General features: G+C 43.6%; 1 protein-coding gene across 3 annotated transcripts in view; it reads left to right on the top strand.

Moving 5' to 3' along the window:
- Window positions 1-21,381, top strand: part of PCSK5 (proprotein convertase subtilisin/kexin type 5) — a 413,377-nt gene that overhangs the window by 359,639 nt on the left and 32,357 nt on the right. For 2 of the 3 annotated variants that reach the window (XM_069476379.1, XM_069476377.1), the window contains 9 exons: window positions 146-188; window positions 3,425-3,561; window positions 5,120-5,320; window positions 5,496-5,498; window positions 9,541-9,618; window positions 12,693-12,776; window positions 14,274-14,469; window positions 18,981-19,198; window positions 20,608-20,844. In XM_069476379.1, coding sequence (XP_069332480.1) covers window positions 146-188; window positions 3,425-3,561; window positions 5,120-5,320; window positions 5,496-5,498; window positions 9,541-9,618; window positions 12,693-12,776; window positions 14,274-14,469; window positions 18,981-19,198; window positions 20,608-20,844 — 1,197 coding nt within the window. The remainder of the gene's footprint in view (window positions 1-145; window positions 189-3,424; window positions 3,562-5,119; window positions 5,321-5,495; window positions 5,499-9,540; window positions 9,619-12,692; window positions 12,777-14,273; window positions 14,470-18,980; window positions 19,199-20,607; window positions 20,845-21,381) is intronic. The other variant, XM_069476378.1, reaches the window with a different exon arrangement.

Raw genomic sequence — 21,381 nt, 5'->3', positions numbered from 1 at the left:
CAAATATCATTTCTGGACAGTACATCTCATGAAGCTATGCCAGAGTATTTTTTTTGTCTCAAGCCACAGCTTTTTCAAAATCTATTTTTCCAAATGACAAATTCTTGGTGATTATCATTCTTCATTATTATCATTTTTTTTCCAGATGATCCGGGAACCTGTACATCGTGCGCTATGGGGTATTACATGTAAGTGTGGCCTTCTTTTTCACGGCACTAACTTTTCTGCAGTTTAAGCATTACTGACTTAATCCTCAACCCAGTGATTAAAGCAAAAAGAGCCCCTGCAGCCCGAAGCAACTCTGTCCTGTCAGGCTATTAATGAGCAATTGTTGGATTTAGCAATAAGAGCCCAGCTGTTTTCTTGCCTCGAAAGGAGACCTTCTCTTTCTTGATTCTGGAAGTCATCCAGCCTGACACCGGTGTCTAGGAGTCTTGCCATGGGTCACCAAGATTCAGATCTTGCTGTTTATGGACAGACCTTAATAATATACCAGGCCCCAAGTGAGCTGTGTTTAAGTGTCTGCATGGAGACCTTGTTCTTAACCAGAGTCCGATGCTTCAGCGTGAAGCAGGTGCCACATTAGCTCTTTGTCATCTCCTGGGTCATGAGAGACACAGACAAACAGGCTAAATGAAACACAGATGAATAAATGAAACCATCGCCCCCAACATTCTATAATGAAAATCTGTGTAATCACAGATGGCGTGTTTGGACATCAGCTCGCCGTCCTATTCTAGTCTCCCTCCAGCATACAGTGTTGCCTACCCTGAAAGAAAAACTAAGAAAAGAAGGGAGACGAAAGGCAAAGGAAGGCCCCGGATAATGCGAAGGCTACATAAGCCCTCAGGAGTTTGGGGATATGCAAACTCTCACGTCCATTTCTTCTTTTCATCTTCCCGCTGAGATTGTCGGGAACGCGGGCTTGATGCTGATCACCAGAACTGAAGCTCAGAGAGACGCTGAGTTCTGCTTACGTTGCGCCACAAGCTCGTGGCAGGTCTAAATCTGGGACATGTCAGCTTTGGTGGGTCATCTCCTCCCGTTACCACATCCTTTTCCCCTCCGTCCACCTCCAGGGGCCTGAAATGTGTAGTGAGTGAGCAGATGGTAAAAGCAGTGAGGAGGATGGGAAGGAAAGGGAAGCGCAGCAAGCTGAAACATACTAAAAATGATCAGTTACCCCTATCATTACTTAGCCTCATAGTTTTAATTCAACTTTTCCAGAATAGCCTGTTATTCTCTACATTGACCGTGTCTCACATCATTGCCCTCCTGACCCGCTGATTTAAATTATTGTTACATTTAGGGCCGGGCTCAGAGGTTCACGCCTCTAATCCTCGCACCTTGGGAGGCCAGGAGTTCTAGACCAGCCTGAGCAACATAGCGAGACCCTGTCTCTATAAAAAATTTAAAAATTAATTGGGCACAGTGGTCACACCTGTAGTCCCAGCTATTCAAGAGGCTGAGGCAGGAGGATCACTTGAGCCCAGGAGTTCAAGGCTACAGTGAGCCATGACTATGCCACTGCACTCCAGTCTGGGTTAAAGGGAGAGACCCTATCTCTTAAAAAAAAAAAAAAAAAAAGTTCTATTTAAACAGGGGAGGAGGGGTGGCAAAGATGCTCCCAGGTTTGATTATTACAGTGTAGACCAGATGACATTTAATGAGCAGAAAGTAATTTGTCAGCGTATTCATAGTTGACATTTACCCAGTATGTGGCCTGCCACAGGATCCCCAAGCAGAAATGAACAGTGGAAATGTAAGCATTCCTTGGTGAGGTCACATGGTGACAGGCGCAAAACGTTCCTCAAAAAACCGAGGAAGGAGAGGAGACTCAAATTTAAAAGTCGTGACTGTGCAGAAGTGGATGAGGGATTCCCCTCTTTGTCCCTCATACAACTCTGCCTCTCTGCAGCCCAACTCTACGCTGGCCGCCTTCTCCATTTTGACACCTGAATACACCCTCTCACCTGCAGCTACTCCCTTTGTTACCTGACAGCATCCTCTGTTAAGCTTCGGGGCCAACCTGTGAGCCTCTCCAGCTCCCCGGGACTCACTCATGAGTGTGTTTCCTGAAACCCCGTGAGAAATAAATACACTGACAGAACACGCTCCGTTATCACTAAGGGTAAAACGTGTGATATTTGGTTCAACAACCACGCATTTATAATCTCTTAGGATATTTAGTAACTTTGAATACAGCTAAGGCAATGCAGTACAACAGAAGTTGTTAAGGAAGAAATGAAAGGTTTCTCCTGACATCTTGTTGATGTTTGAAATTCATCAAAGGGGCAGCGGTCGACTTCGTTCCACTCCACCTTCAAGCGAGCCTGCAATTCAGTGGAGTATGAATGACAGCATTTTACTGTAGAACGAGGATAACAGATAATATATGTGAGAATATTTACAAGAGCAAGCTGAGGCAGTGTGCTATCATTGTTAATAATCTGTGTGCAGACATTTTGGTAAGCTGCTTGGACGCAACGCTGAGCTGCTTGAGACCTATGTGCCAGCTGCCGTGTGGCAAATCACACAAGCAATCTGTTCACGCAGACTTTGGTTAAAATCCCAGTCCCACCTTTAACTAGCCATGTGATTTTGAGCACTTAACCTTGAGCTTCAGTTCCCTTGTCTAGAAATTAAAGATAAGTAATAGCTACCATATGGGATTTGTGCAAAGATGTAAATGAGCCAATACTTGACACATACTCAGTCCTCCACGTAAGTATCGGTGCCCCTTTCCTTCTCCCCCACCCTCCCCCAGCTGCCCTGATGAAGTCTCCTGAGGTCCAGAAGGAGGTGGTTAATGACTTGGGGGGTAGGGGGTACAACAGACCAAGAAGTTTTCACCTTGAAATCCAGTTATCTACTTCTGTTAAAAGTGCTGCATAGACTGGGCATGGTGGCTTATGCCTGTAATCCTGGCAATTTGGGAGGCCGAGGCAGGAGGATCACTTGAGCTCAGGAGTTCAAGATCAGCCTGAGCAAGAGTGAGACCTCATCTCTACTAAAAATAGAAAGAAATTAGTTGGGCAGCTAAAAATAGGAAAAAAAGAAAAAAAATAGCTGGGCATGGTAGCTCACACCTGTAGTCCCAGCTAGTTGGGAGGTGAGGCAGGAGGATCATTTGAACCCAGGAGTTTGAGGTTGCTGTGAGCTAGGCTGATGCCATGGCACTCCAACCCCGGGCAACAATGTGAGGCTCTGTCTAAAAAAAATAAATAAATAAAACGCTGTGTAGACAAATATATGGAGACTAAAAATTATGGTGGTTGGAGGTTACAGTGGACTATGGTCCAGCATGGGCAAGAGAGCAAGACCCTAAATTTAAAATAAAATAAGGAAAAGAAAGAAAAAACATTATGGTGGTCAAGAGAAATACAACATATCTCATGGAAGAAACTACATTCTCTTCCTCTAGGTTTGAACACCACTGTTACAAAACCTGTCCTGAGAAGACCTACCCTGATGAATCAGAATGCAGAGCATGCGACACTAACTGCGGCAACTGTGACCAGAACGAGTGTTACTGGTGTGAAGAGGGCTTCTTTCTCTCAGGTAAACCAGAAAATGGTGCTGTGCAAAGCGAGAGCAAAACTGCCTGGTCTGTGCCATAGGGGTGCTGCTACGGTTGGATTCAGAGCCTCGGTACACGGCACATCTGGGCCCAGGAGGAATTTTAATTTGGTTTGAAAATAAACATTAGCCAGGACTACTTCCTTCTGTTTTTATTACTGAAGCATCATTCATATTTCACTAATTAATCTCAAATATCTCCAAGTCGATGCAAACAAGAGTGAACCAGATGAAGAAGGGGGAGGAGGAGGGAGGGGAGCTGAAGATAAATGTTTTGGAATTGAAGTCACCTGAAATATTCAGAACACTGACCTTTTTCTTGAGACTTAATCCATGTTGTATGTTCCTGTGCAATGTAAGAGTTGAACAAGATCCCTTGAGGTTTCTGTGAACTCGTTGCATTCGATGGAAATGGATAGTTAGGAAAGAAATGTACTGTGAGTCTTCGAGTCGAAGAACTAATAGCCCAGTGCTCTTGACTGTTTGCGAGAGAAAGAGTGAGACAGACAGCTCACAGCAATCTTCAGTGGTTCTCTATACACAGATTTATTTTATTTGCAGTTTTTCAAGGCCTCAAGGATGTAAAGTTCTTTATTTGGTGCTCTTAACCCTTTAAGCTGTTGGCCAACTTAAATTCTCGGTTGAAAGAGGACTTAGGCCGGGCGCGGTGGCTCATGCCTGTAATCCTAGCACTCTGGGAGGCCGAGGCGGGGGGATCGCTTGAGGTCAGGAGTTCGAGACCAGCCTGAGCAAGAGCGAGACCCCGTCTCTACTAAAAATAGAGAGAAATTATATGGACAACTAAAAATATATATGTAGAAAAAATTAGCCGGGCATGGTGGCGCATGCCTGTAGTCCCAGCTACTCAGGAGGCTGAGGCAGTAGGATTGCTTGAGCCCAGGAGTTTGAGGTTGCTGTGAGCTAGGCTGATGCCACGGCACTCACTCTAGCCCGGGCAACAAATCGAGACTCTGTCTCAAAAAAAAATAAATAAAAATAAATTAAAAAAAAAAAAAAGAGGACTTAGATAAAGTGTTGGATTTATGAAAACACACTCATGGGTTGATGTAAGCTAAAGCTATCTTGGTTTCTTTAAAAACAAATGCAAACAAAATATGTTCCTAAAACTTTCTTCAGCCTCTTTCTTTTGTTTTATTTTTAATTTCAGAATATTACAGGGGTACAAACGTTTTGGTTACATGAATTAGTTTTGTACAGTTTGAGTCAGTTATAAATGTGTCTATCACCCAGATAGTGTGCATTGTACCTCTTCAGCCTCTTTAGAACTTGGCCTTGGCTGGGTGCCGTGGCTCATGCCTGTAATCCCAGCGCTTTGCAAGGCTTACGTGGGAACATCACTTGAGACCAGGAGTTCAAGACTAGCCTGGGCAACATAGCAAGACCCTGTCTCTACAAAAAAAAAAATTGTCCAAATTAAAAAAAAAAAAAGAAAAAAAAGTTAAACTTGGTATTGCATAAAGCACCACTCTAGGCTGGCCAGAATTCCACCTTCATGCTTCCTCTCTGTGTTCTCATGTAGGTGGCAGCTGTGTGAGAAAATGTGGCCCTGGCTTCTATGGTGACCAAGAAATGGGAGAATGTGAGCCCTGCCACCGAGCCTGCGAAACCTGTACCGGCCTTGGCTACAACGAGTGCAGCAGCTGCCGAGAAGGACTGCAGCTGCTGCGTGGGACATGTGTACGCCCCGCCCCGACCCAGGTGGAAGGCCAGTTCTGGAACGGTATGTGCCTCCCCAAAGAGAGATCGCAGGGGTCTAGCCGCCTGCGCTGCCTCCCTCCTCCTTTAACCTGATTTTTTGAGTTACCCAGGAGAGAAAGGCTGTGCAAAGAAACGAGCACTCGGAGTGACAGTCAAGCTGGGGTGTTGCCGGGTCTCCCCGGTGTTGGCGGTGGAAGAGGGTAGGAAGCCGGGGTTGGCATCTGGCCAGCAGGGGGAGCCCAAGGGCAATTTCTGATTGGTCTGGCTACTGGGGCCTCTACCTGGACGAAGGGAAGCGTGTAAAGAGAGCCAGACAGGGATAAAGCCCAGCAGCTATTTTCTCAAAAAATTCAAAATAGCTTCTATTGCATACATGTATCCCTTTATTATGGTAAAGGAAACTTTGCCCCTAGGGTAGGCTTTTCCAGTTAGACAAGGAAAAACTGCTCTAGTGTATTAGAAGTTGTGCTAAAACAGGTGATCTTTATTAGAACTTGCCAACTTGCAAGCTTGCCTTTTAAAAGTTGCCCTCCCCAGTTGCAGATGGGGAAGGGGCGGGGGGCGCTTCTGAGGGAGCAAGCAGGAAAGAGAAAGCGTATGGGAGCCCGGAATCTAGCAGGAAAGACGTGCAGGGCTTCGTTCCTCTTTAGAATTTAGGAGTCTCTAGAATTGGCCTCCTCACATTTGAGGCGTCCTTGCAAGGTAATTACAAATTTTTAGTGACCTCTCCATGTCTGAGACGCTTGCAAAACAAAACCTTCTTCCTGCTGGAAAAATCTGACTCACATTCTGCACAGAGACACTCATGAAAACAAGGGCACTCTCCATTTGATTTCGAGGCTAGGATTTGTTAAAAGGGTCACTTCAGTGGGAGGCAATGGTGGCTTGAAGAAAGGCCTGAGGGAGAGACAGCTCTGAGGCTCTTCTGGGCTCGAGAAGAAGGACGTCTGTGACTGCTGTCTACTATGACAGCTTTGCACATGTGACTTAAAGGAAAAGCAGCTCGGAGACGGTCACAAGCCCAGCAGCCAAAGGCCACGGAGAACATGGGACCCATTTCAGAGGCATAACTGGGAAGAAAATCATTCAGTCCAGATTGGGATACCTTCCGTGAATTATAACTGAACCAAAATGCTGAAAACGAGTTCGTCTGGCATTCATGCATTTAAGAGACAGCGCAAGCCAAGAGGAAAATGGTCTGGTGCTGTGTTTGTAGCTAAGAACATCTGTATTTTATCTGGCGTCCAGATGATGAGATGGTCCAGGGAGCCAAGAGTCAGAGCAGGCCTGATTCCCCAGACGATTACACGTCCCTTCAACTGGACTACGCGTTTTGCAAGCAGAAGTCAGGCTTTGATTGTTCCCCGTTGTCGAAGCACCCTACCCACCCCTCTGTGTTTTCTACTAGCACCATGTAATGTTTTCGAAGAGAGGAAAGAATAAGTCTATTTGGGGATTTCACATTAATAGGGGATTTGGGAGGCAGATGAGAATGTTTCTTGTGGCTGGACAAAAGCAATCAAGTCCATGACAGAGCTGCACTTTTCAAAATGTTTCTCTCATCTATGAAATAAGACATGCAGACCATTAACAAAGAGAAAAAACCATTTATCCACTAAGCAAGGTGAGGCCATAGCTCAGCTCCCCAGCGTAGTAAGAACTGAAGTGGATAGTAAATGGGAAATGCATTCCATACAGCCCTGGGAGTCTTCGAGCCAATGCCTACATCTTTCTCCCGACTTCTCTGCCTTAAAAAAACAAGGTCGAAAGTGTAATAGGAGAGTAGAGGGTTCCAGGGAACAAACACTAATTAGCCACACCTTTAAGATGATGGGAAGCAGATTGCAGTCATCCTGGGTCAATTTAGAAGAAACCCAGACAAATTACAGAGTGTTTATGAGAGAATGTAACTGTCTAGGTGGTACCAGCAAGGCTTTTTAGTTTTTGGTTTTTGTTCTGTTTTGGTTTGGTTTGGTTGGGTTTAAACACAGATTCAGATACAGGTAGGAAAAGTAAGATGACACAAACTGCAATTTATTCCTTCTCCCATGCTGCTCCCCAGTAGAAACAATAAGGTCATGTTTGTATCCAAAGACTGCAACCCACCCCGTGAGAATATAGCAGCACAGGCTGGGAAAATACCCTTGCAATAAAAGTCCCACTAGAGTTCCCGGTACTCCTCTTTAATAAGGTGGCTAATCAGGATGAGGGTGGCAACCGTGAGAGAACCATCATTCTTTGGCAACTACCAAGAGAGTGGGATGGAGATTCCTCCACGTGTCAGACCGTGCCTGACTAGTCCTCCAGCCAAGACTAAGTCGTCTCCAAAGATGGCACTCAACTCTCTGTTCTTCTAGCCACCAAAAAGTCACTGCACACATGTATAGATCATCCCCAGACTCTCTGTCTCAGTCACTGATATACTGCATTGTGATGATTACTTAGTCCCCTGTCCCTAAATGGGAGGAATAAAACCAATATTAAACAGGCCACAGATGGCTTCGGCAGTGACTCAGGCATCACACAAAGCCACCACTGGTGGAAACGTTCAGATACGACAGGCCGTGGGCTTTTAAACAGGATGATGGCTTCGGCTGATTTCCTAAAGCCATTGCTGGGAACGGAAACAGTTTCTCCTGTTACTGTAAAATCATTTGGAGTTTCTTAAGTGGTTTCCCCCCTGGTAGTGCTGGACAGTCCTCGGAGTAATTCCTGCACATATCTCCGGCCCACCTATTTCCATCATTGATTAAAACCATGTTGTAGCGGCTCTAATTACATATTCTGGTGATAGTCTAATCTGCAGAGCACAGACATGGTGAATTAACTTTTTGTCTTTAACCACATCCTAACAATTTATCACTAGCCTGTCTTTTGATCTTAATTCCTATGCTTGGGGAAAGACTGGAATCCCAGAGTTAGTCACAAACACTGCAAGCTACTCACATGTGAAAAAAAAAAATCAACTTCAATAGTGGGAATATATGTTGCCTAATAGTAAGTGAACTTTAGAAAACTTCAAAGATGCCATGGAAATCTGATTTTTAGAAGGACTTTGCAGATGTATACAGCTGCTTCCCTTAATTTGGAAATGAGAACACCATTTTTAGTTAGTTAACCAACCAGAACACAGAGTACAGATTTCACTCGGTAAATAAGTAATTAAATGTTTAACCCAATACTATAAAGCAGCCACTTATGTCAGCTTGCACTGACTGTTAAGTATCTAGGGATTTTTAGGTGGATTATTAACCTATTGACAGTTTCAAATCAGTTATGGTGGGAGTATTTATACCATGGGAATTAGAAATACTACAAATCAAGGTTGTTTGTTTTTCTAAAGAGCTGTTTTACCAGCACACCATTGCTTTGGCCACTATCAAACTATTTTAAATTCTAATTGGTGACTGAAAAATCTAGTGGATGTGGGCTTTAGAGTTAGGCATACCTGAATTCAAATCCCGGCTCTGTTATTTACTAGCTGTGTGACCTTGAGTGAGTTACTCATCCTTTCTGAGCCTCAATTTCCTCGTCTATAAAATGAAAACATGAGAATACCTCACACAAAATCATTTTGAGAATTAAGTGAGCAAATACATATAAAGCTTCCAGCACAAATGTATCACACTAAAAGTTTAGTCTACTCCCTAACCTTTTAACCTGATCCAGTTTTAACACTTGAGACACTGCTTCACTTTCAAAGTGGCATTACCTAGCTCATCAAAGAAAGCAATTTTGGAGGCTTAGAGAGAAATACAGGTCTGGGGGAAATAGCCCCAGAAAGAAGGCAGCAAAGAATGACCCCGTAGGCCAAGTCCTGACTTAGCCAAGAATGTATACTCACAAAGATGTTCAGAGTAGCTTTATATATTACAAAAAAAAGGAAGCAAATAAGCTAAAACATGTAACAAAAGAAAAATTAAGTGAATTATCATTCAGACAAATAAATACAGAAACCATTAAAATTTATCAAGAATTTTAACGACAAGAGTAAATGCCTATAAGATTTATAATGTTAAATGCAGTGGGTAGGGTCAGTATTATATCTTCAGAAGATGTAAATGATCACATATCCGTACATATATGTAATTATATTCACACATTTAATATAAAGATGAAAAATCTTTGTGGCAAAGTATACACTGCAGGCATTTCTGGGTGGTGGGATTGTAGGTGAAGTTTATCTTCTTTTATATCCTTTGCATTAAAAAAATACTTTATTTTTTTTAATAAAAAATGAAGCTGTGCCCACTGCAAACCCATCTTTGGTGAAGAGCCTGCTGCAGGAGCGACGAAGGTGGAAGGTTCAAATCAAAAGAGGTAACAGGGAAATAGGGAAGTGACAATGACAGCGGCAGAGACCATCTCTGCTACGTAGACACCAACCCAAGCAGCTGGGAGGCCAGGAGCAAACGGGGTGCAGAAGTGATGAGAGAGACATAGACAGAGGAGGGGGCCATGAGCACAGCATCCCAGTGGGTGCTCAGAGGGGGAACTGTGGGGAAGTTCAGCAGTGGAGATTTCTGTAAAGTGGAAGGACTTTCCTGTCATGCTACGTGGAGAGAGGCTATCAAAAAAGCCTTTGTCTCTGCAGAGCTTTCATAGGCTAAAGAAGCACCTCTTGCCTTCCCAGTCACTGTGGCACTATTTGAAATAGCAAAGACTGGAAGAAACCAAACGGTTACCAGTAGAAGACGAGAGAAATGAAGTTACTATACACCCAAACAATGTAATACTAGGGCGCCATCAAAAAGAATGAGAAGGTTCTTTATGTACTAATAAAGAACAACCTCCAAAATATATTGCTTGTTTGCTGGAAAGGCAAGGTGACAAACAGCGCAGATAGAAATAGTTTGTAGTAAGAAGGGTGGAAAAGGGATTGAGAGGGAGACTTCACAGGGTATGACTTTTCTCCATTTTGAACCATGTGAGTATTACTTATTTAATAAAAAATAAATAGAATACACTTATATATATTTTTATATAGTTTAGCTAAAGTCATTTCTGAAGTAAGGACACTGTATTTTCTTGATCAAAGTGATTTCTTTCTTTCTTTTTTTAATTGAGGTCCTATCTAATCTAGAATTTCTGGAGTCAGATTAAAGAGAAACTGTGATCACAGTCAAAATTTACTTGTGGAAATTAAGTCACTCATCTTTTGTGATAAAGAACTCTAGCTGGAGATGACTTTCCCCCAGCCTGGACCTAATTGTTAAATTAACTGCTTGTACAGAGCCCCCTCTGGTGGAGACATGGGGACATTACAGAATGTTATATCAAATTATGCAGTAAAATAGCAAATTGCCAGAATGTGAGATATATGTAATTATAAATACATGTGTATGTGTAGATATCTATATTAAATCATATATAAACATTAGAATATTAAAATCATATCTTTGTAAATACATTTTAGTTCGTAAATGTTAACATCAAAAAAAAATCAGCCTGTAGCCTGGACATATAACATTAAAGCTTTCAAGGTGCTCACTGATGAATATTATTGCATTATTCTTTGAACAACTGCTCTTAGCCATCAGTAAGAATCTTGACTGTTATTAGCAACAGAATTGTCACTGGTCTTTCTGCTGCCTTCTCGTTTCGGTTAAGTGATATTGTCAGGTTAAAAAGGCCTTCAGGGGTAGAATTGCGGATCACTTTTGTGACAATCCTGTTGGCTAACGTAGCTCTACACAAGGCTAAATTGAGCCCTTAACAGGTCCCCCAGGGAGAGCACATCAGTCATCATCAGCTTAATTAGTACACTGGAAAAGCAGAGCAAATTTTTCTCTCCATACTAGGAAAAAAACAGCCACCTATGGCAGCATAAGTAATCATTTCTATCTGTAATAGATGTATATCTGTATCTGTATCTGTCTATGATCTCTATTTGAATCTCACGTCCTCTGAGAGGCTCAGCAGTTTTTCCCCGTGAGAGCCATCACAGAAACCCGGCGGTGCCTCCTGGTGCCCCTCCAGAGCTGAACCAGAGGGAAGAGGGAGGGAAGGAAACAAGCTTCAGCAAGGGGGCGGGACGGGACAGTCAGGAGAGGGACAGAAGGAGGCAGAGGGCCGATCCTTTCCTGAGCCACTGTGTTTTAAGTCTTTGACACACATTATCTCATTTAGTCTTCACAACAATCCTATAAAGAAGGAATTGTTTTCTCTCCTTTAAAGACGGGGAAAGTAGGACTCTTGAGAGTTTAATTACTGTATCCATGGTTACCCTCCCTTAAGCGGCACAGCTGGGATCTGAAGGCAGGTGTGACTAGAAAGCCATCTACACCAGGCTGACTCTCAGGAAGAGAGGAAAGAAAAGGAAAGGCAGGAAAGGAAGGAAGGAAGAATGGGAGGGAAGGAAGGAGGAGGTGATAGAGGGAAATGGTCAATGCCAACAGCTGACTGAGGGTCAAGGTCGTTGAAAGCACACGCTCTGAGCTAGAACTTCTCTTTCTAATTTTGCCCTGTGTGAGTTATGCTGATTCCTGAGGAATTTCTGAGTTTTAGTCAAGATCTCAACATGAACTGATTGAGCCATGTCATTGAGGCTGTTCTATATGTCTTTGAAATTGTCCCATGGAGTTGCTGAGGTGGCTTCCTGGAGAAACCTGCCCATTGGGCGCTCCTGGAGGGAAGGGGAGAAGGGGACTCTTCTAATGTTTCCCAGGTTAATGGTGTATCAACCTGGGACAGCCTGCTTCAAACCTGACCAACCAGAAAGCCCCTGAGTGGGCTGATTATTTTGACGTTTAATGATGATTTATTTGGGACAAATTTAAGATGAGATAAATTTAGTTTGCATACCACAGTGGCTACTTTGAAGAACACAGAGACTCAAACAATGACCAATAATGAAATCTGGTTTTCAAAGAACAAAACACAAGAAAAAAGAAACTGTTTCTCCGTGGGAGGCATAATGAATTCTCAGTTATCTCCTTAAAGTGACAGTCACTCACTGGGGCCACTTTTCTGACAATCCCATTGCAGTGCTCATCTAAGAATCTGGGGGAAAGAAGCGATTACCTTTGACATTCACAAGTGCATAAACACAAATACACACTCACTCTCACACATTTTTAACACACGAAAGAAGTAATCATTTGTTAGTTCAAATATCCCCATAGTAGTTAAGGTTATCTTATAAGACACTACATTCCTTGTCACTGGAAGTTTTCAAAGAAAGTCTTGATAATCAGTTGTCAACGAAAAAGTAAGAGAAAAAAGAAAATGAACTCTACACAGTGGCAACTGCGGGTGCCGACAGTTAGCTAATGTAACTAAAGGGATTCTCTTTTGGGTGGGAAGAGAGACCCAGGTTACCCATGAGATCCTTTTTAACATTGTAATACCATGCGCCTGTTCAAAGAAGTCTGACTTGTTTCTTTCCCATACAGACGTTTTGAGAAAATACCAGCCTTGTGATTCTTCTTGTAAAACCTGCAGCGGGTCTGCAACTCTGTGCACTTCCTGTCCAGAAGGTTAGTATGGAGTGTCACAAGAGGTGGCAAGGGCCAAGCCAATTCATTTGAACCCAGGTATATTGGTGTGCTTGTGTAAGGAGGTTTGTAGGTCTTTGCTCTATTAATAGTTCCATCACGTGTTCCCATCACAGTGGCTACTCTGGAAACATACAGGGACCCAACCATTGACCAATAATAAAAACTGGCTTTTAAAGAACAAAAAAAAAAGTTTCTTAACCCCAAAGCATGTGGTAGTAAGTTATCAGTTAACTTGGCTGCAGACCCTAACCTAGGCTAGGGTCTATGGGTACCTGACATTTTTAAAGGTCCTCTTACTCTTTGAAAATGCCCTATCCAGAATGAGAACTTCAGGTAGAGAATGTAAGTGGAGATCGAGCCACATGTTATCTCCTTCGTCACAACTGATACTGATTTTAGTGGTGGAGGGAGGAGGAACCAGGGCAGCAACATAACTGCTCAGTAAATTACCAAGTGCTTCATCAACTATAAAAACAAAACTTCACAAATAACATAACTTCCCTGAATGAGGGGGCTATTTTATTTACATGGTGCATTAACATAAAGAATGGTTTTTTTCCAATTTTATAACCATTTATCCCCAGTTTCTTTTTCATAAAGAATGTTTATCTGAGCCGGTTTCATCTGAAAAAAAAAAAAAAAAGAATGTTTACGTGATCATTATGAAGTCCGGTTTAAAATGTACAATGTTAATAGTGGAATCTGATGCAAAAGGAGAATTTAAAATGATATATGAGCCATGATTATAAAAAGGTAAAAACTTATACCCCAAAAGTAAAAGAATTTTCTTGGAATTTAGGGGTTGAGAATGATTTTATTTTATTTATTTATTTTTTATTTTTAAAAAATTATTTGAATCCTGAGAGCATAGATTCAAGTTGCCCTGAATCACTCCCAAGGGTGATTTTTTTTTTTTTCTTTTCTCACTGCTGATACAAAATCTAATACCATCCCAAGGGTGATTTTAAAATTGGTTTTCTTAATAATGATTTCTGTCGTTTTCAATTAAGCATAAATAGATGGACCGTCTGTTAAAGGGGGAGTTGGGTGGAGGAGTTGCGACAATGTTGGTGTCCTAACAGGTCCGGCTTTGGGGAAGCCGAGAGTAGACTCCATCCAGCTGTGCGTGTGTAGCTGCCTTACACCAGGAGGACACAGACAAGGGTGTCAGTAAGACTGACACCCTTTCCTGGCAAAGGAAAGCCCCATGATGACCCTTGCCTACTATCAGTAGGAAAATGAAGAAAACAGGGCAAAAGTCGCTTGCTGTCAATTTCCTTTCTAGAGATTCAGCTCATCTTGGAGGACTTAGCATCTTATTAGTGATTATTTATCACTAATAAATATTTTGGTAAGCCTGAAATAAGTGTCCCAGATACTTTGGTATTTGGAAAGGTTAGAAAAGCCATTGTGAGTGTCTCTGCGTGGACAAACACATGATGACTATTCTCATCTGTCCTCTTCCCTGGTTTCTAGGTGCATATCTGTTGGCTCAGGCCTGTGTTTCCTCCTGTCCCCAAGGCACATGGCCCTCCACACAGCGTGGGAGCTGCGAGAGCTGTCCAGAGGACTGTGCCTCTTGCTCTGAAGCGGATCTTTGCAAGAAGTGCCAGATTCAGCCGGGCCACGCTCTCTTCCTCCATGAAGGCAGGTGCTACTCCAAGTGCCCTGAGTAAGTTTCCTTCTTCCTTTTACTTCCTGCTCGCGTTCATTCTCCTGCGGTACTTTGGGGGCAGATCCAGCCTATTCACCAAATTCCTCTCCTCTGTGGTTAGAGCACCCATGTCACTGTCCTCTGTTGACTGTCTGACACTGCTGTTGGCCACAGTGTAAGGTTTTTTGGATTGGCCGGTGCAAGAGAAAGAAAGACGAGCAAAGTTGAAAGGGTTAAGTAAAGAGATTTTATTGGAGCGCTCCTGGGTGGGGGGTAATGAGTCCCCAGAGAGGGACGCGGACGAGCTTCACAGTCCCGTGGAGTGGGACCAGAGAAGCCGCCCCACCCAGAAGTCTGAGTGGGCTTATATATGTTTTTAGGGCTGGGGGTGGGGGTTTCTTTGACAGAAAGATTTATGGCGGGGAGAGCAAGGAATTTTCCGTTGCAGTTTTAGGGCAGATGTGGAGAAATAGGAGGGGCTGGTGGTATGGGTGGACTCCAGGAACCGTGAGGGACTCCAGGAGCCGAGACCCTTGTCATGGTAACCATCAGGTGTGGTTATTCTTTTAACTCAGCTGGGCCTAGCAGGCATTGTTCTTTTTTTTTTTTTTTTTTTTCTTTTTTTTTTTTTGAGGCGGATTCTCACTCTGTTGCCTGGGCTAGAGTGCCGTGGCGTCAGCCTAGCTCACAGCAACCTCAAACTCCTGGGCTCAAGCGATCCTCCTGCCTCAGCCTCCCGAGTAGCTGGGACTACAGGCATGCGCCACCGTGCCTGGCGAATTTTTTATATATATATATTTTAGCTGTCCATATAATTTCTTTCTATTTTTAGTAGAGACAGAGTCTCGCTCTTGCTCAGGCTGGTCTCGAACTCCTGAGCTCAAACGATCCTCCCGCCTCAGCCTCCCAGAGTGCTAGGATTACAGGCGTGAGCCACTGCTCCCGGCCAACATTGTTCTTTTTAAATAAAAATTATCATGAAATAAAACATTAACAAAAATTTGCAAATGCAGAGAGGCGACAGGAGGACAAACAACTGGGCACATCTGTGTGGAGACAGAAGGCTGCTTTTAACAAAGCGGATCTTTGAAAGTCACCTTCTCATCTTGTTTTCTGACTGTCACCCCAGTTTCTCATATTCACTTAATTTTGAGTTAGCGATAGTATGCAATAGCTTTATTTTTTTTTTCCCTTTTTGCTCGAATCCATTCTTTTCATTTAAACATCTTATCCGACATCTACTGACTCTCTTATGAGAAGAATCTGAAAAGGTTTCTTCATGTGCATCTCTTCAGGCTCTGTACTAGGATTCCTGTCTTTGGTGTCCACGAACTATTCTCTGGAGGCCTTGGCCAGGCCCAGCCCTGAAAATTCCCTGGGGATCGGGCTGATATCACAAAGCTCCCATCCCTCAGTCATAGGGTGGGTCTTTCTGGAGTGGCCCACCTCACCCTGAGTCCTCACATCACCAGCTATCAGTGGTGCTGAGAGGGGCCCATCATGAATGACAAAGACACTCCTATCACTTGGGAATTCCAAGCGTTTAGAGGCTGGCACAGGAGAAAGGCCAGCACTCTTTGAGTGGAGCCAAATTCTTTACTATCGTGAACTAAAATAAAATTTTAAGGCTCATCCCTCCGCCACCTGCTGACTAAATGGACCCGTTGTGGCCAAAAGGAATATCCTAAAACTAAATTGCCTGCCAGGAGGAAGGAGGTCAGACATATCTTATCATGCCTCCTCCCTTCTTGGGGACATCCTTTGTAACCCATTAACAGGCCTAAGGGTATGCAAGACAAACCTACAGGCCCTCAATTTACACAACAAATGTATGTCCTGTGGCTTATCTCTGATAAACAGCAACTATGTTAAAACATTCCAAGACTTTAGACAAAGCTTCATGTCTTTAGCCAATTACAAGCCAAAGAATCTTTAACCCACCTATAACCTGTAAACCCCCCACTTCCAGATGGCCAAACCAATGTATGCCTCCCACCCACATATTGATTTATGACTTTACCTGTAACCCCTGTCTCCCTGAAATGTATAAAACCAAACTGTAACCCAGCCACACCGAGTCCACTTGCTCAAGGCCTCCTGGGCGTGGCTCTGGGTCATGGTCCTCAAATTTGGCTCAGAATAAATCTCTTTAAAATTATTTTACAAGGCCGGGCGCGGTGGCTCACGCCTGTAATCCTAGCACTCTGGGAGGCCGAGGTGGGCGGATCGTTTGAGCTCAGGAGTTCGAGACCAGCCTGAGCAAGAGCGAGACCCCACCTCTACTAAAAATAGAAAGAAATTATATGGACAGCTAAAAATATATATAGAAAAAATTAGCCGGGCATGGTGGCGCATGCCTGTAGTCCCAGCTACTCGGGAGGCTGAGGCAGGAGGATTGCTTGAGCTCAGGAGTTTGAGGCTGCTGTGAGCTGGGCTGACGCCACGGCACTCACTCTAGCCTGGGCAACAGAGTGAGACTCTGTCTCAAAAAAAAAAAAACAATTATTTTACAGAGTTTGGCTTTTTTTCCATTGACATTATTAATACACACATGGGAACAACGAATCCATCAAATTTTCATTCAGTTAGAAAATGTAATCTGTTTGAGAATGCACAAAATTTTCTTAATTTCAAATTTCTCAAATCCAATCAAATTCCTGGTGAGCATATAACACATTTCTGTCCACTGTCTTGGCAAATTCGTTGTTGTTTTTTAAGAGACAGAGTCTCACTCTGTCACCCAGGCTGAAGTGCAGTTGCGCAATCATTGTTCACTGCAACCTTGAACTCCTGAGCTCCAGGATCCTCTCGAGTCACTGGGATTAAAGGTGTGCACCACCGCGCCTGGCTCAAATTCATACATTTAGTCTTGAGATAGATTTAGTTTGGACAAAGTAGCCGAGTCTTTGTTCTTCAAATGTCCTCCATCCTGGTCAAAAAAATGCAAGGATATTAATGTGTGTGGAAGCCTGATCTTAGCTTTCATCTAGATACTACTACCTAAGCTGCTTTTTCTCCAATTTTTCTTTCTAAATCCACATTAGAAATATGACTTTTATTCACCCCATCTTATTTCTTCCTGGCACACTCAATACATTTTTGTTTGCTGAATGAATACATTAAATAAATGACTAAAAGAATGGTTAAATGTATGAAAGTTAATTAATACACCAAATAAAAATGCTGTATAGGAGAGGATCCCTCATTGGCAGATTTAAAGAGGACTCTGGTAGATTGAGTCACTTGCTGCAATTCTTCACCCCTCCTCGTGTCCGTGCCCTCTGCCTGTAGCTTTGCAGCAATGCCCAGAGACAAAATGGACTTCCCTGTCCCTTGACTTTGGCTGGGTTATGTGACTTGCTTTGGCCAATGAGATGTTAGCAGGACAGAGGCAGGGGATTAAAATGTGCCCAACTGACTTGCCCTCTTGTGCTTCTGTCATGGCTATGAGAATAATGTGCCTTGGCTGCCACTGTGCCAGGAACAGATGTGAGGACCTGGACCCGGTGTGCAGCTTGGCATCAAGCCTGCCAAGCCCCGCCTAGACCTGCTTAGCCAAACATACAAGTCACTGTGTTTCAAGCCACCGAGTTTGGGTTGGGGTGGTTTGTTACACAGCACTACTATGGCAATAACTGACTAACAGAAGCGTCATTACAGAAACAATTGGAATAGGTACCTCTGACCCAAGAAGTCTATTTTCTCTAGGCTGGTTTATGCTTTTCCTGCTTCTGCAAGTTCCAGCTCTTCCTTTCACCTTCTCCCTTCCAAGAAACATTATCTATACTTTCTTCATCTCCCAAATATATTTGGGAGGATTGGGGTTTCATATTTACTGTGTTCACACACCAGTGAGTGATTTCTGTAATGTGATAGTCTAATCGCTCAGAGATGCTCTATGTGCAGACATCAGATTCCACCTGGAAGAAAGTCAAGCACACAAACATACAGGTATTCAAAGCGTGTTTACTGCTGTGTGCAAATGCTCCTACGTGTGTGTTTGGAAGAAGCCATCAGAGCTTGACAGACAGCATCCAAAAGCAAAAGTGATTCCAATCTTACAGGGCATTAACCCTTTTGAGGTTTTTGAAAACAATTTTTAACTTATTAAGTGTTTTAAAAATTTATCAATTGAGTAAAAAGTATTCTGTACTCTAAAGCTCTAACAAAAAGAAAGAAAAAATAATGAAAATCAGGGAGTCACAGGGAAAAGAGAAGATGACTAAACTGTATACAAATTCATGACAGTCATTTTCAAACAGATCACACTCACAAGAATAATGCCTGTCCTTTTCATTCTGCTTTTCTAGACGTTCCTTTTCACTGGGCTTCCTCGGGAAATCCTGCAGATTCCTTTCGGTTGGCAATAGCAGCGGCCCTTTTGTTTTTAGTTCTTTTTTTTTTTTTTTTTTTATTATTTTTATTATTTCTGCCACCAATGTTTTTAGTTCTAATTCCTTCGCCCCCAGGTATGAATCGTTTCTCTAGTGGATCAGCTTCTCCAGTTGTGCTCTCTTTTCCTTCTACAGTGGCTTCTACGCGGAAGACGGTATATGTCAACGCTGTAGCTCTCCTTGCAGAACGTGTGAAGGAAATGCCACCAATTGCCATTCCTGTGAAGGAGACCTTGTCCTGCACCATGGCGTGTGCCAGGAAACCTGTTCCGAGAGGCACGTGGCTGTGGAGGGGGAGTGCCGGCCTTGCCCAGAGATGTGTCAGGAGTGCATCCACGAAAAAACATGCAAAGGTACCAGGCAGCAGCCCAGGGGAGGGCGGGGCTCTGCTGAGGGGGGTGGGGTGTCCAAAGAGACCAGTCTCCCTCCTTTTACTGAAATTTATCTCTCCGTGTCCCTGTCATTGAGGAAATTGAGGGCGAGATCCATCCTTCTCATTAAGGATTCTGCAAGCTAAGATAAACGAGAGCCCGCTTTTGCATGATTTCTTACACACACCTACACACATGTACACACACAGGTGTGCCAAGCACTATCCTAGGTTCTAGAGATCAGAGCTCAAAGTTCCCATGTTTTTGAGCACAAAATCTTACAAACAGGTATTAAAAAAATAAGGCCAGGCGAAGTTGCTCACGCCTGTAATCCTAGCACTCTGGGAGGCCGAGGTGGGAGGATCATTTGAGCTCAGGATTTCGAGACCAGCCTGAGCAAGAGCAAGACTCTGTCTCTACTAAAAATAGAAAGAAATTATATGGACAGCTAAATATATATATAAAAAATTAGCCGGGCATGGTGGCGCCTGCCTGTAGTCCCAGCTACTCGGGAGGCTGAGGCAGGAGGATCGCTTGAGCCCAGGAGTTTGAGGTTGCTGTGAGCTAGGCTGACACCACGGCACTGTAGCCAGGGCAACAGAGAGAGACTCTGTCTCAAAAAAAAAGAAAAGAAAAGAGATATTAAAAAATAAAACAAAGAGGTAGCTAGAAAATTACAATTGTTATAAAGAATAAGAAAGAAAAGGTCAGACAACTATAAGACTGAGATTAGCACTATGGCTATGAACAGTTTTTCCCCCAACCCTGGAATTATCTCCCAGGAAAAGCTGTCCACTTTCCTCTCTGAAATAAGGCAGATTCATCTGACTGGTGCTGTGCTATCCGAGGTGTTCTCCTGGTGTGATCTGAAGTGTTTTCCAGGATTCCCCAAAATAGGAAAATGAACTCAAAATAAACTCAATGCAGTCTTCACACTCATTAGCCATTTATTCATTGTTCTATCCTATTAATCAATGAAAAATCAACTAAGCCAACACTTCCTAGACTGCTTTCTATATTGAATAGGGTGTGAGGTGCTCAATCCAATTTTAAAAATAGTTAATGCTCTCTGGGTTTTCCTAACAATCCTGCCAGAATCTTAACCATCCCTGTCTGCCACAGCACTGGAATTTTTTCCATCTCCAAAGGACAGGCCATTTCAGCACATAAATCCAGGACCATCTAATCAGGCCACCATGGGTGGCCTCCTCCTCTCAAGGCAGGGCTTGTTAGACATCAAGGCTATGCCCTGATGGGGTGGGGATGGGGCAAGTGTACCCTCAGGTCAAATCAACCAAAGTGGTGAGGGCAAGGCTAGCCCACTGCAAAAGCAATGAATTCCTCTCTCCTTGTACCCCTGGGGATAACTTGCTGCTTCCTCCTGCCCCTAGAGTGCCTGCCTGAGTTCTTCCTGCACAACGACATGTGCCGTCAGTCCTGTCCCCAAGGCTTCTATGAGGACTCACGCCACTGTATCCCCTGTCACGAAGACTGTCTGGAGTGCAGAGGCCCCAAGGCGGATGACTGTGAGCTCTGTGCTAGTGCTGCCTTGGTCCTCTACGATGGGCAGTGCCTGAACGAGTGCCCAGCAGGAACTTATTATGAAAAACACACTAAGAATTGCAGAGGTAAAGACTTTCAGGATACATGGCTGAGCGTGGCATCCCAGGGAGCCTAATGAGATGGGTTTCTGCCCAGACAAAACAGGCTTTGGGGTTTTCACAGCTCCAGCCCCACCGCGGTCATCTCACCTTTTACCCTCCCACTCAAGGAAGTGTGTTTTGAATTGGTTCTAATGATTTTTTTTTTTTTTTTTTTTTTTTTTTTTGGAGACAGAGTCTCGCTCTGTTGCCTGGGCTAGAGTGAATGCCGTGGCGTCAGCTAATGAATTTTTTAAATGAATCACTCATAAGCTTTGATCATGTAACTTTTATTAGTAAGAAATCATGTGGACCTGTAACCATACCAGGTTCGTTGCCTGATGTGCAGGAAGTCAATACATCCATATACCGAGTTGCAGCAGAGAAAGAGGTTTAACCATAAGGCAGCCAAGCAAGGAGACAGGAGGGCATCTCCGATCTGCCTCCCTGAGGAGTTTGGGACTAGGAATTTTAAGGGGTCAGGATGAGTAGTGGGCCAAGGTGTGGGGATCGGGGGGAGTCACG

This window comes from Eulemur rufifrons, chromosome 7 (assembly GCF_041146395.1).
Source record: "Eulemur rufifrons isolate Redbay chromosome 7, OSU_ERuf_1, whole genome shotgun sequence".
Taxonomy (NCBI): domain Eukaryota; kingdom Metazoa; phylum Chordata; class Mammalia; order Primates; family Lemuridae; genus Eulemur; species Eulemur rufifrons.
The sequence above is the reverse complement of the archived record's forward strand: the minus strand, read 5'-3'. Positions and strand labels throughout refer to the sequence as shown.